This window comes from Euleptes europaea, chromosome 13 (genome assembly GCF_029931775.1).
Source record: "Euleptes europaea isolate rEulEur1 chromosome 13, rEulEur1.hap1, whole genome shotgun sequence".
Lineage (NCBI taxonomy): Eukaryota > Metazoa > Chordata > Lepidosauria > Squamata > Sphaerodactylidae > Euleptes > Euleptes europaea.
In genome coordinates, this window is record NC_079324.1 from 39,265,597 (window position 1) to 39,277,722 (window position 12,126).

General features: G+C 52.1%; 1 protein-coding gene across 1 annotated transcript in view; it reads right to left on the bottom strand.

Moving 5' to 3' along the window:
- Nucleotides 1-4,101: 4,101 nt before the first annotated feature.
- The window catches only part of DGKK (diacylglycerol kinase kappa), a 52,316-nt gene continuing 44,291 nt past the window's right edge, over nt 4,102-12,126 (bottom strand). The window contains exons 21-29 of the mRNA XM_056859208.1: nt 11,704-11,817; nt 10,934-11,068; nt 10,277-10,443; nt 9,335-9,455; nt 8,025-8,111; nt 6,782-6,901; nt 6,299-6,410; nt 5,007-5,137; nt 4,102-4,214 (exon numbers count right to left, since the gene is read on the bottom strand). Of these exons, the coding sequence (XP_056715186.1) occupies nt 4,140-4,214; nt 5,007-5,137; nt 6,299-6,410; nt 6,782-6,901; nt 8,025-8,111; nt 9,335-9,455; nt 10,277-10,443; nt 10,934-11,068; nt 11,704-11,817 (1,062 nt within the window). The 3' untranslated portion in view covers nt 4,102-4,139. The remainder of the gene's footprint in view (nt 4,215-5,006; nt 5,138-6,298; nt 6,411-6,781; nt 6,902-8,024; nt 8,112-9,334; nt 9,456-10,276; nt 10,444-10,933; nt 11,069-11,703; nt 11,818-12,126) is intronic.

Consider the following 12,126-nt stretch of genomic DNA (forward strand, 5'->3'; position numbering starts at 1 on the left):
GTGGTGCACAGCACAAGTGTTGTGAAATCCTAGTGGCCAGGAGAGGTGATGTGTATTTCCTTTTAAACAGGGTCCATGGTGGGCCTCAGCTGAACAAGAACAGGCCCATGCACCAAGAAAATCAGTCATCAAAGCCCAACGTAGTGTAGTGGTTAAGAGCAGTGGTTTGGAGTAGTGGACTCTGATCTGGAGAACTGGGTTTGTTTCCCCACTCCTACGCATGAAGCCAGCTGGGTGACCTCGGGCTATTCACAGCTCTCTCAGCTCCCCTTACCCCACAGGTTGTCTGTTGTGGGGAGGGGAAGGTGATTCTTTCTTAAGTGGTGGAGTCGGTATATAAAAACCAACTCCTCTTCTTCTGTCCCCACTCATGTATGTAGTTTATTTTGGCATCCATGAATTCTGAATGTAGCGATCAAAAATCAGGTTCTTTTGACAGACAGCAGGGGCAGAGAGGGGCTTGGTCATCTGCCAGAGGGCCCCCATCTGTCCCCAACCAACCACCCGTGTGGCTTTTTCATCGTAAGGGGTGCTTGGAAGAAACAAAACACTGGTAGGAGTAGTGTTTGGTCCTACTTCTAGGACCTGCATGTTGTCAACTAGCAGCAACCCACAGGTAAGCCTTTCGCTGGGCTGGGGAATGTGGCATAGGGAAAGCCTCACCTGTTGCTTTTCTGCCTGACAGGCAGCCAGTAAAAGACACAAGACTGTTGGCAGGAGCAGATCAGCTGCCTCATTTATTGAACAAGCAGTACAGGGTTTTGGGGGCCAGTTAACTCGTACCTCCCCTGCCACAAGGGGATGGGGATAAAAGGTGGCTGGGGGGGGCTGCAGGGCTTAACCGCTGCCTTCAAGCCCTGATTGGGATGGGGTGGGGAAACTGTAAGAGTGGAATATAAACCAGTTCCTTTCATGAGTAAAAGAGTCATCTCTCTCCCACCACGCTTTTAAAAATGAAATACCAATTTGTTCGGTTTTTGGTTCTGGATGTCTTTCAGGGCACCGGTATTATGCAGGGACTGGGAAACAACTTGCTGTCTCTTCCAGCCCGTTTTTGCTTCCTTCTCCTGGAAGCTGCAGCTGAAAAAGACCAGCGAAGATGCTATCTGGCCAGCCGGGGCAACAGGGGTGCATCCTGTATAGCAGTTGCCCCCATGACCCCAGCTAGCAACAATCACCCCTTCGTAGTTCCAGTTGCTCTTTGCTTCCAGGAGACCAGTTTTCCTTAAACAAAGAAGCGAGGCTAGCCTTCCCTGACTTCTGGTGGGAAGCATACTCTGCAGGGGGGAGGGGGGCAGCTGGTGGGATTTCTCTCCTCCCCTTTGGAGAGCCAGCACCGGACAAGGGAGCAAACGGCGGCTGCTGCTTTGTAACTGGGCCTGGGCCTTTGGCGAAGAGAAGTAACACTCCAGGAGGGGACTGACTGAAGGGTCAGAGGACTGCCGCTTGCAGCCCCTTCAGGGAAGTCCTGCTCCAGGATCTTCTGAGCAAGCAGCCTCCTCTCCTCCAGATTTCCTCCCGGGAGGAAATATTTATGTACACCCCTTCCCCCCACAAATTTTTCCCCTACACTCACAGTCACGATATAAATCAATCACTTCGGCACAAGAAAGTACAATGATGGCAGCCATACACCCTCCCTCCCCTGCCCCAACAGCACAGACTGGGCAGAGCTGCACCAGCTGGCAACAGGGGATCCCTCCCCCGCAAAAAAGCTGGCTGCTCTAGTTTGCTGACCACCCCCCTCAGCACACAGTCCTCGACTGCTGTAGCTACCCCAAGCTGTAGCACTAGCTCTGCCTCCTTCATGCACCAAAGAAGGCAGCATTGGCTTGGCCCAGGCACGAGCCTCATTTTAGGCTGGGCCTCTCTCTCTCCCCCCACCCACTGCTGTTTTGCTTTAGGATGTTGGGAAGGGGAGATGCTGCTTGGACTGTATGTTTGCAGCCTCAAGCTGCAGTTTTCAGAGCAACCGCAAAGGACCAGGTGTGTGAGCCCCCATGACTGGCATATATCTTCAGGCTAACGGTGGTGGCTTCGGTAATGGAGGGCCACAGGAAGGCTAGCAGCAGAGTGGCAGAGCCGAGAAGGAGGCCCGGTGCCTGCTGCAGGGAGAGGAGCCCAGTCAGGGTGCTGGGCCAGTTGCGTTCCTCAGGAGGACCAAGCCCCAGCTTCTTCGCAACGCTGCTGTGGTAGTTGCCTCCGAGGGGAGGAGAGCAGGTCCTTCCGTTTGCGGCTGTCTGGCAGAAGTGGTCCTGGTTGCCTTTTGACTCTCTTCAACGCCAATCCTGTGGAAACTGCCTGGATCTTGGCATCGGGGGACTCTTGGAGCCTAGCTCATGCAGCGGTGATTGTATCGGCACATGAGATGGGTTTGCCACAGTTAAAACAAAGCCGGCAGGCGAACAGCAATGGCCACAGTTTGACCCCCCTGAGAACAGCTCAAAGGTGCACACCTCCAAACACACACACACCCCTGTGAGCATCCCACTGTACAGGCAGGCATTGGAACCGCTGGCCCTCAGGGCGGATAAGGTTGCCTCCGCCAAGGAGCAGGGGTTGAAAAGTGCAATTGCGTGACACAGGTGAAAAATAAATTAAGCTTTATATATTAAATATTTAAATAAATATCTGTTCTCTCCAAACTAGTTACATTCTTCCCCAAGCAGCAGCAAAGGGTAATTATTTCACTTTACCAGCTTAGGAAGAAGGGGAAAGTGCTTCCCTGGCTCTCCTCCTCCAGGGGCTAGGAGCTATGCAGATGGGCATAGGCCAGGGGCAGAGGACATGGTGCCAAAGGGAGTGCCTACTCCAGGTAGGGCACAGGACTCAATCCATTCAAAATGCATACTCATGCTCAAAACCTCGGAAAGCCGAGAGCACGCTTGCGCCAGTCCCAAGCTCTAGTGTAAAGTTATTTTGCTAGTAGGAAAGAATTTTTTTGTAAATGCAGAATTTTTTGATCAGTTATTTTTCTGTTGATCTGTGATAGCTTCTGAGTAGTACAGAACACTTCCCGCTGCTGCAGAACTCAAAAGCGTGCAGCTGCTCCCACGTTGGTCAAATGAAAAATTTGGCACCTTTCCTACTTGATGTCAGCACCCACCCGCACAGCAAGTTACTGTTGCTATCATGGGGAGGGGTCATCCCCTTGTAAACAATCTTTTCCTCAGGTGGGCACTGAGGCCCCTGCCCCTTGGCACCTTCATGCCCAACAGAAGGGGGACACAAAGAGGAGGGGGAGGGAAAAGAAAGCATCAGCAGAGCCTGGAGGTGTTATCTCTGGGATGAAATTCTCACCCTACCCACTCAAGAAAGCACTCTAGGAAATTAGAAACAATGCCTCTCTTTACAGCTGCAGGGCAGCTAGAAGTTCAGCAGCAGGGACAGCTGTACCTGTTACATTTCTGGCTGGCAGCTGTTTAAGTGTCCTGGAGACTTTCAGAGGAAGAGACACCCCCCACACACCTCCAGGGAAAGCAGCCACAGCCCGCCACTGCTTTTGGTTTTACTGGACAGGCAGTGCACACTGCCATGTTCCTCTCTGCAGGTGAGATGCATCCAAGCAGAGGTCAAGGCGTTAGCTCAACGGAAAAGCCAAGAGACTTCTGGGGCATGCCCTTCTCCCCTCTAGTTATGGGGTCTTCTGGGCCATAGCTACCCAGCTGAGCTGCCTGTCAGCCTCCCACACACACACACCCCAACTTGCTTCTTGTCATCATAAAGTGTTTCACAGCACAGCCAGGCGCTAAAGATTTATGTAGTGAGCCCAGGAGCAGCTGGAAGAGCTCCTACCCCCCACCCCCACAACCAAGTACCAGGAATGGATGGAAATGAATGGCTTCACTTAAAGCAGCTCAAACACACGAACCAAAAAAGGCACAAGAAGTGCCACAGGGGCGGGGAGGGGGCAAGAGGCAAGGAGAGACATACACAGCCAAGCCACAACCTTTGGCAGACACAGAAATGTCAACTCATTTGCATGGGATGCATGGGGAAGCTGTCCTTGGGTCAGGGGTCCAGGGCCACCAGGCTCAGGCTGGGTCCAAATCAGACGTGGTGGGTTCTAGAAGCCAAGACTGACAGCCGTTGAGACACAGGGGGGGTTGGAGGGCACGGCTGCCGTGTCCTGCTGGCGTCTAAAGCTGGCCGGTAGTGTCCTTAATTCCATGGAGAATCCTCTTCACATGGCCCACTTTTGATATCCCAAGATCCTAAAAGGAGAGAACAACTTTAGTTAGGGTAGCGACAGCTGAGGGCCATTATTATCTGAGTACGGCTAAGCGGCTCTTATGTTGTGTCCTGGCTACAGATATGCCCTTGCATTGCTGTTTTCACCCTGCATTCATCACAATTTTATTCAGAGTGCACTGGAGTGAAATGTGTGTGTGGGTAAAGTGCCGTCAAGTTGCAGCTGACTTATGGCAACCCCTTTTTGGGGTTTTCATGGCAAGAGATTAACAGAGGTGGTTTGCCAGTGCCTTCCTCTGCATAGCAACCCTGGTATTCCTTGGTGGTCTCCCATCCAAATACTAACCAGGGCTGACCCTGCTTAGCTTCTGAGATCTGACGAGATCAGGCTAGCCTGGACCATCCAGGTCAGGGCACTGGAGTGAAATGCTTGCCACTAAAACACAATTAAGTGCCTGGTGTAGTTATTTCTCTAGCCGCCAGCAGGTGGAGCTTTTGTACTACTCATCTGCCAGAAAGAATACGCTGGCTAAAAAAACAATGGGAAAGGCCCAGCAAACCTAGGAGGGGTTCCCAAAAGGCCAGGGAAGTGGAGCAGCTCCTCTGATTCAAGCTCCTAGCGCTTCCTTGCGCCTGCTGCCCAATCCCTTCCTTGCTACCTGCACAGCCGGGAGGACAGATGAAGAAGAGGCACAGCCCATACTAGAAGCGCAGCTTTGGCAATGCCACGCACCCATGCAAGCACCCACAACACAAGCAGCTGCACGCGACAGCAGGGGGCACTTAGGGCATGGGAGCATGCCAGGGGAAAGTACCTTCAAGTCTCTTCTCTCCAGCAGGATCAGCTCAGGGCCCTGGATGTCGTGGCGCATAAAAATGTCTTTGTATTCCCCTAAATCAAGCGCCTCCAGCCAGGTCGACACTTCCTCAGGGCCCCATTTGTCCACTAGCAAAAAGGAAAATTAAAAGATGCGTTGATTCATCTGCGGGAAGGGCAAACCTGCTGAGCAGACGCCGGTAGGAAGACGGGACAGAGAACAGCAAAGCACAGAAGGGGCAGCTACAGAAGCAAGCACAGAGCAGAAGCAGCAAGCCTGGGGGAGTTCTGGGACACTGAGTACCTAAAGCCCCTGCAGGGTTCAGCATTTCCCAAGAGACCACAGCTGATCCCTGCACTCAACCCCTCGTCCTTCCTCTGGCTTCCACAGCTAGCCTCCCAGTTGCCCATTGTCTCCGCTGGAAGGATGGTGTTGCTAACATACCAGAGTGCTAACACAAGGACAGTTATGCAAGCTCAATTCACAAGCAGCTGCCACCTGGGTCTGTCCTCCCCAGCCAGTAGGCATCCCTTCCCCACAAAACACGCCAACAGCAAGAAAAGCTTCCAGACTGCTGCTCCAATCAAGACTTTCTGTCCAGGCACACCTTTCCCTTTGTGTAGACTCCTCCGGGGCATTGTCATCCTCGAGGGCCCCAAAACCCCAGGCTTGGACCAACTGTGCAAGCAACACAAGCGATTGCTGAGGGTGCCGGCATTGACTAAGGTATCACAAATGGGTTATGAGCTCAGAGAAGCAACCCGAGGTCTCTTGCATTGTTGCTGGGAGGCAACTGCAGGTGAATCAGGAAACAGGTCTAGCCGAGCCTCTGTCACACTGCAAGGGACCCTGGGTTGCCACTTCTGGGCCATGCGACACAGACCTTTCATAGCACTGCTACGGCTGTGTCTGTGCACACTGGCTTGGGACTTCGCCCTCCCTTCAAATCTGCATGCTTGCTCTCATTTAGTTTCACCCAAGCTGCAAACCACTTTCCTGGTCTCCCTCCACACCCGCTTTTGACTGAGCCAAGCCCAGAGCAGCCCTGATGCCCCTCTTGCTTCAACCTGCTTCTGCAAGAGGAAGTTACCCTCGAGAAATGATGAGAACAAACAAACAGGTTCTGTATTCTGCCGAACTCAAAGAATGGCTTTTGTTAGACTTATTAGTCATGGAGGGGGGGGGGGGCATTTCATGTTCTCTGTGCTGATCTGCAGATCAGCTGCCAACCTCTCGCTGCCACCAACTGCTACTCCCTACCCTCCTGGAGAGCTCCATCAGTTGTTTACCTGGTGTGAGGCTGCTGGATTTCTGCTTCTGCGGTTTCTCCTTCTCCCGCTTGGGCTTAGCCAGGTTGATGCGTAATTTCAGGCTGCCCTTGTTGCTGCTAACTGAAGTCTCCTAATAGGGTGTCCAAAAGAGAAGAGAAACACTGAACTGCTTGGAATGGGGGGGGGGGACACTGAGCCCCGCTTCTGCTCATTGTTCCTGTGCCTGGTCCCTCCTCTCGGTCAGCAATTCAAATCATACCCACCCCATCTCTGCTTTTAGTCTCCTTTCTCTGTTAATTTCCAGTTGCAAAGTTGATGAAGAGCATACCAAACAGTCCCCTACGATGCCCCCACTCTGATTTAAAAATTCCTCCCTTACCACTTCATATCAGTGGGAAGACAAGAAGCCTCCACCCTAGTCCAAGTTGCCTAACTGCCCATTAGCTACTGGGGAAAAGCAGGCATGGGATCCTGCAGTTGTGGGGGTGCGGGGGTGCCCACCTCCTCAGCAGAGTTGATGATTGGTGCCATCCAATGAATATCGGAAAGTTTCTGAAGTTCTTGGCCGACGGCTCTCAGGGCATGCCGGAGTCCTTCTTCTTGCTGGGGGGAGTCCAACTGCTGTTGGGGGAAAAAGAAGATGGAAGGATTTTATTTCCCCCATTTCCCCAAGAGCTGGGATCCCCCCCATCCCTATTCTTGATGCACCAGCAAAGACAAAACTTGAAAAGAGGACTGGATTCGGGCTCCTCTTTTGCTTGGGGGACGTGGTTTGATGAGCAGCTCCTAGCAGAGGCTGGAATGGAATTGACTTCATCTCTGCCAGTTAATTGGTGCCAGGGAGCAGGAGGCGGAGCTACTGCTTAATTCTTGAATGGGTGTAATGAGTGCTCAGCTTAAAGGAAGAGGAAAGTGGAATTGGGCATGACAGGCCCAGGTACGCCAGGTCCAGCAGAAGCTGTGCTCTCGGGTTCTGGAAAGAAGTCGTATTAACTCTGAAGGCAACTGACAGCATTTTGGGTTAGAGTTACAGTGAGAAAGAGAGAAGGATGAATGGGACCCTGGCAGACTTTCTGTTGACAGGGGGACTGCGACCTTGAGTCATGCGGGAACAACTTCTAGGAAGAGGGAGAAATCTGCTCCTGGGCCACTCCCCTTTCTTCTGGCTCTAATGATTTTAAAGCAATTCCCTGCTTATTCCTCATCTACGCACTTGTATAGCCATTTTTAATCCATGAGCACTTCCTTCACTTTGCTTCGGTAGGTAAAGGTCCCCTGTGCAAGCACCGGGTCATTCCTGACCCATGGGGTGACGTCACATCCAGACGTTTACTAGGCAGACTTTGTTTATGGGGTGGTTTGCCAGTGCCTTCCCCAGTTGTCTACACTTTACCCCCAGCAAGCTGGGTACTCATTTTACCAACCTCAGAAGGATGGAAGGCTGAGTCAACCTTGAGCCGGCTACCTGAAACCGACTTCCATCGGGATCGAACTCAGGTCGTGAGCAAAACTTGGACTGCAGTACTGCAGCTTGCCACTCTGTGCCACAGGGCTCCCTATTTATTGACAAAACTGATATTTTGTCTCTCCAGAGTACTGATTGTGGTAGGCGCTGCTTGTCCCTGGCTCCGTTTAGTCGACATGCTGTTCTTGCTCCAGAAAAGTGCGGTGATGGGGAAGCACCGGGGAGGGGGGGCACGCAGTCCATTCCTACACCCTGCTCTCCCCTTGGTCCTGCACTCACCACTTTCCCTTCCAGAAAAGCTCGGGTTTCGGTGTAAAGGGCTTTCACGCTCACCGACACTTCAACAGCTGTGCTTCTGCTCAGAACCTGAAGAGGACGGGCAAGAAAGAGAGAAAGAGGATGGGGGCACTAAGCCTGAACAAGGAATGTTCTTAGCCGGCAAGGACTGCAGGATGAGGGACGTGTAGGATGAGAGACATAAGAACATAAGAAAAGCCCTGCTGGATCAGACCAAGGTCCATCAAGTCCATCAGCCTGTTCACACAGTGGCCAACCAGGTGCCTCTAGGAAGCCCACAAACAAGACGACTGCAGCAGCATTATTCTGCCTGCGTTCCACAGCACCTAATATAATAGGCACGCTCCTCTGATCCTGGAGAGAATAAGTCTGCATCATGACTAGTATCCATTTTAACAAGTAGCCATGAATACCCCTCTCCTCCATGAACATGTCCTCTCCCCTCTTAAAGCCTCCCAAGTTGGCAGCCATCACCACATTTTGCCAGCCGGCCACTAAATCTCCAGAATGACAGGCTCCTTTTTCTCCTTGGCTTTTATTTAATATTTTTACATTATTTATATCCCCATCTTTCTCCCCAGTGGGGACCCCAAAGCCGCTCTGAGCCCGGCCTTTGGCTGGGGAGGGCGAAGTAGAAACTTAATACAATTAATTAATTAAAAGAGAACCAACGTGGTGCAGTGGTTAAGAGTGGTGGTTTGGAGTGATGGACTCTGATCTGGAGAACTGGGTTTGATTCCCCACTCCTCCACATGAGCGGCGGAGGCTAATCTGGTGAACTGGATTAGTTTCCCCACTCCTACACACGAAGCCAGCTGGGTGACCTTGAGCTAGTCACACTCTCTCAGCCTCACCTACCTCCCAGGGTGTCTGTTGTGGGGAGGAGAAGGGAAGGCAATTGTAAGCCGGTTTGATTCTTCCTTAAGTGGTAGAGGAAGTCAGCATATAAAAACCAACTCTTCTTCTTCTAAAAAAGTGGCTTACGCTGTTCTGTTCTCCTGTTTTACCCTCATAACAACCCTGCAACTTAGATTAGGCTGAGAGTATGTGACTGGCCCAAGGTCACCCAGCAAGCTTTTGTGGTAGATTGGGGATTTGCATCTGGATCTTCCAGATGCTAGTCTGACAATAACCACTACACCACACTGGAATAAATGCTTCCTCCACATGGAGACCCCCAAGATAGACACACACACAGAGGTCTACAGCCCCCAGTGAGGTCTTGTAGTTCTACAAGGTAGAGGACTAAGTCCTGCGGCTAATGAAGAAGGTCAAACCAATGCTTTCCGCACCTCAGGGCTGCTGCTGCCACCTTTGCTGGGCAAGGCCTCACTCAATGCCAGGGAGCTGCCATTCACGGCATGTGCCAACTCTTGCTCTATGGCTTTGCGTGTCTTGGCAGCCTCACGGATCCTGCAGGAGAGCAAAAGAATGGGCCTGTCAGGAACTGGAAAGGAAACCCAGTACTGTTCCCCCCCCGACCTCGCACACACACACTTTTAACCAAACACCTGACCCATCACTACAGGAAGATGGCAACTGCAGGAGAGACAGGATATCCATCCTTCTGCATCCCTGCCACAGGAGACACTGATTGGAAACCCACCAAGTTTCCAAGGCAGATCTTGATGGCCCTGATGCAGGAGCAACATTCACATGAACACATGAAGCTGCCTTATACTGAATCAGACCCTTGGTCCATCAGAGACAGTAGTCTACTCAAACCGGCAGCTGCTGTCCAGGGTCTCAGGCAGAGGTCTTTCACATCACCTACTTGCCTAGTCCCTTTAACTGGAAATGCCAGGGATTGATCCTGGGACCTTCTGCATGTCAAGCAGATGCTCTACCACTGAGCCACAGCCCCTCGACTTTCAGTGAGTCATGTAGGCTACAATCCGGCCTCTAGGATTCACGTGAACCCCATTTCCTTACTCTGGTCGTGCTCACAAACTTGGGTGTGTGGGAGGGAACTATGACATTTATTCGCCCCATTTTATAGATGGGAGGCTGAGGGGGTGAGTGCCTTGAGCCAGCTCAACCAGCAACCCCAATGCCATTCCCATGAGGATCCCTGAGGGAAGGGCCTCCTTCCTAGCAGCCCTGGTGAACAGAGCTGGCACCGCTGTGTCCCCCCCCCCCCCCAAGCACTGGCTCCTGTTTTTTGTTCTCTGGCAACAGTCAGCCCTTCTCCTCAGGGGCTGCCTTGCACCGCTGCCTTCTTGGCGCCCACCTACCTGCTAATGAGGGTTTCTGTCACTTGGGCGAGCTGCTGCATCTGGCCGAGCTCCTCCTCCATCAAGTACTCCATGGACTGCTGGGAACTGAGGCGGGGGCGGGATGTGGCCCGGTAGCCCTCACCCTTCTGCTTGTCCTCCCATGATTTGAGGGTGCTCTCAAAAGCCTGCAGGGACAAGCACCTCAGGAAGACAGCACACAAAACAAGGCCTGGGGGGGGGACAGGGAGGGGGAGCACTGGCAACGTGAAAACCCACGCACAGCTCAGAGTGGCAGATATGAAGCCATCTCCGCAGCAAACACAGAAGGCTAGGAAACAGGCCACACTGGAACAGAAAGCACTATATGCTGCACACTCTAACCAGCCGTCACAATTGACTTGTACCAGCCAAGGTGTCACTTCCCCTTTCCCATTCTTCCTTAACACTCAGTTGCCTAGGCCCTCTCTGACCTCACAGCAGCTAAGCCAATGGCAGCCAGAGAAGCTCTGGCAAGTCACCCCAATGTATTGTTGGAACAGATCCGCCGCCTACGGTTGGCCAATGCAACCAGCATGCTAATGTGGGCGGCCCCAAGCCAACTCACCTGAAAAGAAACTCCTGTGCACTAGCAGGGTGCCCACTGGGTCCTGCAGCCTCCAGCCACTCATTTCTTACCCTGTCTCTGGTCAGCATCTGAGCTCTGTTCTTGTGTAGGATTTTGATCATGCCGGGAGGCTGGATCCACGCTTCCCCATCCACCTGCACTGGGACTCCCTCGTCTCCTCGAATTGTGATCTTCACCATCCGGCACTGATGGGCAGACATAAGGAATACTGAAGGATCTCAAGAGATAGATATTGGCACTTCCTTCGCCTGTAGGAACTCTAGCCAATGGCGACCAAGTTACTCCACTTCTTCTCAACATAAATGTAGCCCTGAGGCATCAAACCAAGGGTCCATCTGGACCAGCATTCTGTTTCTTACAGTGGCCAACCATATGGCCAAGAAAGTCTACAAGCAGAGGCAGGAGTATGAGGAAGAGAAGGAGGAAGAGGAGGAGGAAGAGTTGGTTTTTATACCCTGATTTTCTCTACCTTTAAGGAATCTCAAAACTAGCTTACAATTCCCTTCCCTTCCTCTCTCTACAACAGACACCTTGTGAGGTAGGTGGGTCTGACAGAGTTCTAAGAGAACTATGACTGGCCCAAGGTCACCCAGCAGGCTTCATGTGGAGGAGTGGGGAAACCAACCACCAGATTAAAGTCCACCACTCATCTGGAGGAGTGGGGAATCAAACCTAGTCCTCCAGATTAGAGTCCACCACTCCTAACTACTACACCACGCTTAGCAACTGGTTTTCAGAGGTGTATTGCTGCTGAACATGGAAGCGTATGCCAGGTGGGCTAACTGGGCTGAGAGGCAGGCAAATGTGAGCTCAAAGTCACCTGTGCAATGCGGTGATGCTGAAGGTTGATGACCCGCGACACCGCCATCTGGATGCTGCCAAAGACCGCAACCACTTCCAGCTTCTTGTCATCAAAGGAGGGAGCTCCAAAGTTCTGAAAGGGGGAAAAATTATAAGCATCCCAAGATGTGGAAAGACTCCTTTAAGTTCTGCCTAGGTGGTCCCCCGTCTATCCTGACAGATTTCCCACCCATCAAGATTCAGCCAAAGGAGACAGGGTCATTCTCCACTGGGTGGGGCTTTAATCTTTCTCTGCCACACAAATAAGGGGGAGAATCAGAGAGCCAGTTTGGCATAATAGTTAAGAGTGTTGGACTAGGATTAGGGAGATGCAGGTTCAAATCCCTGCTCAACCACTGAATTTGCTGTCTGACCTTTGGCCAGTCACTCTTGGTCTAATCTA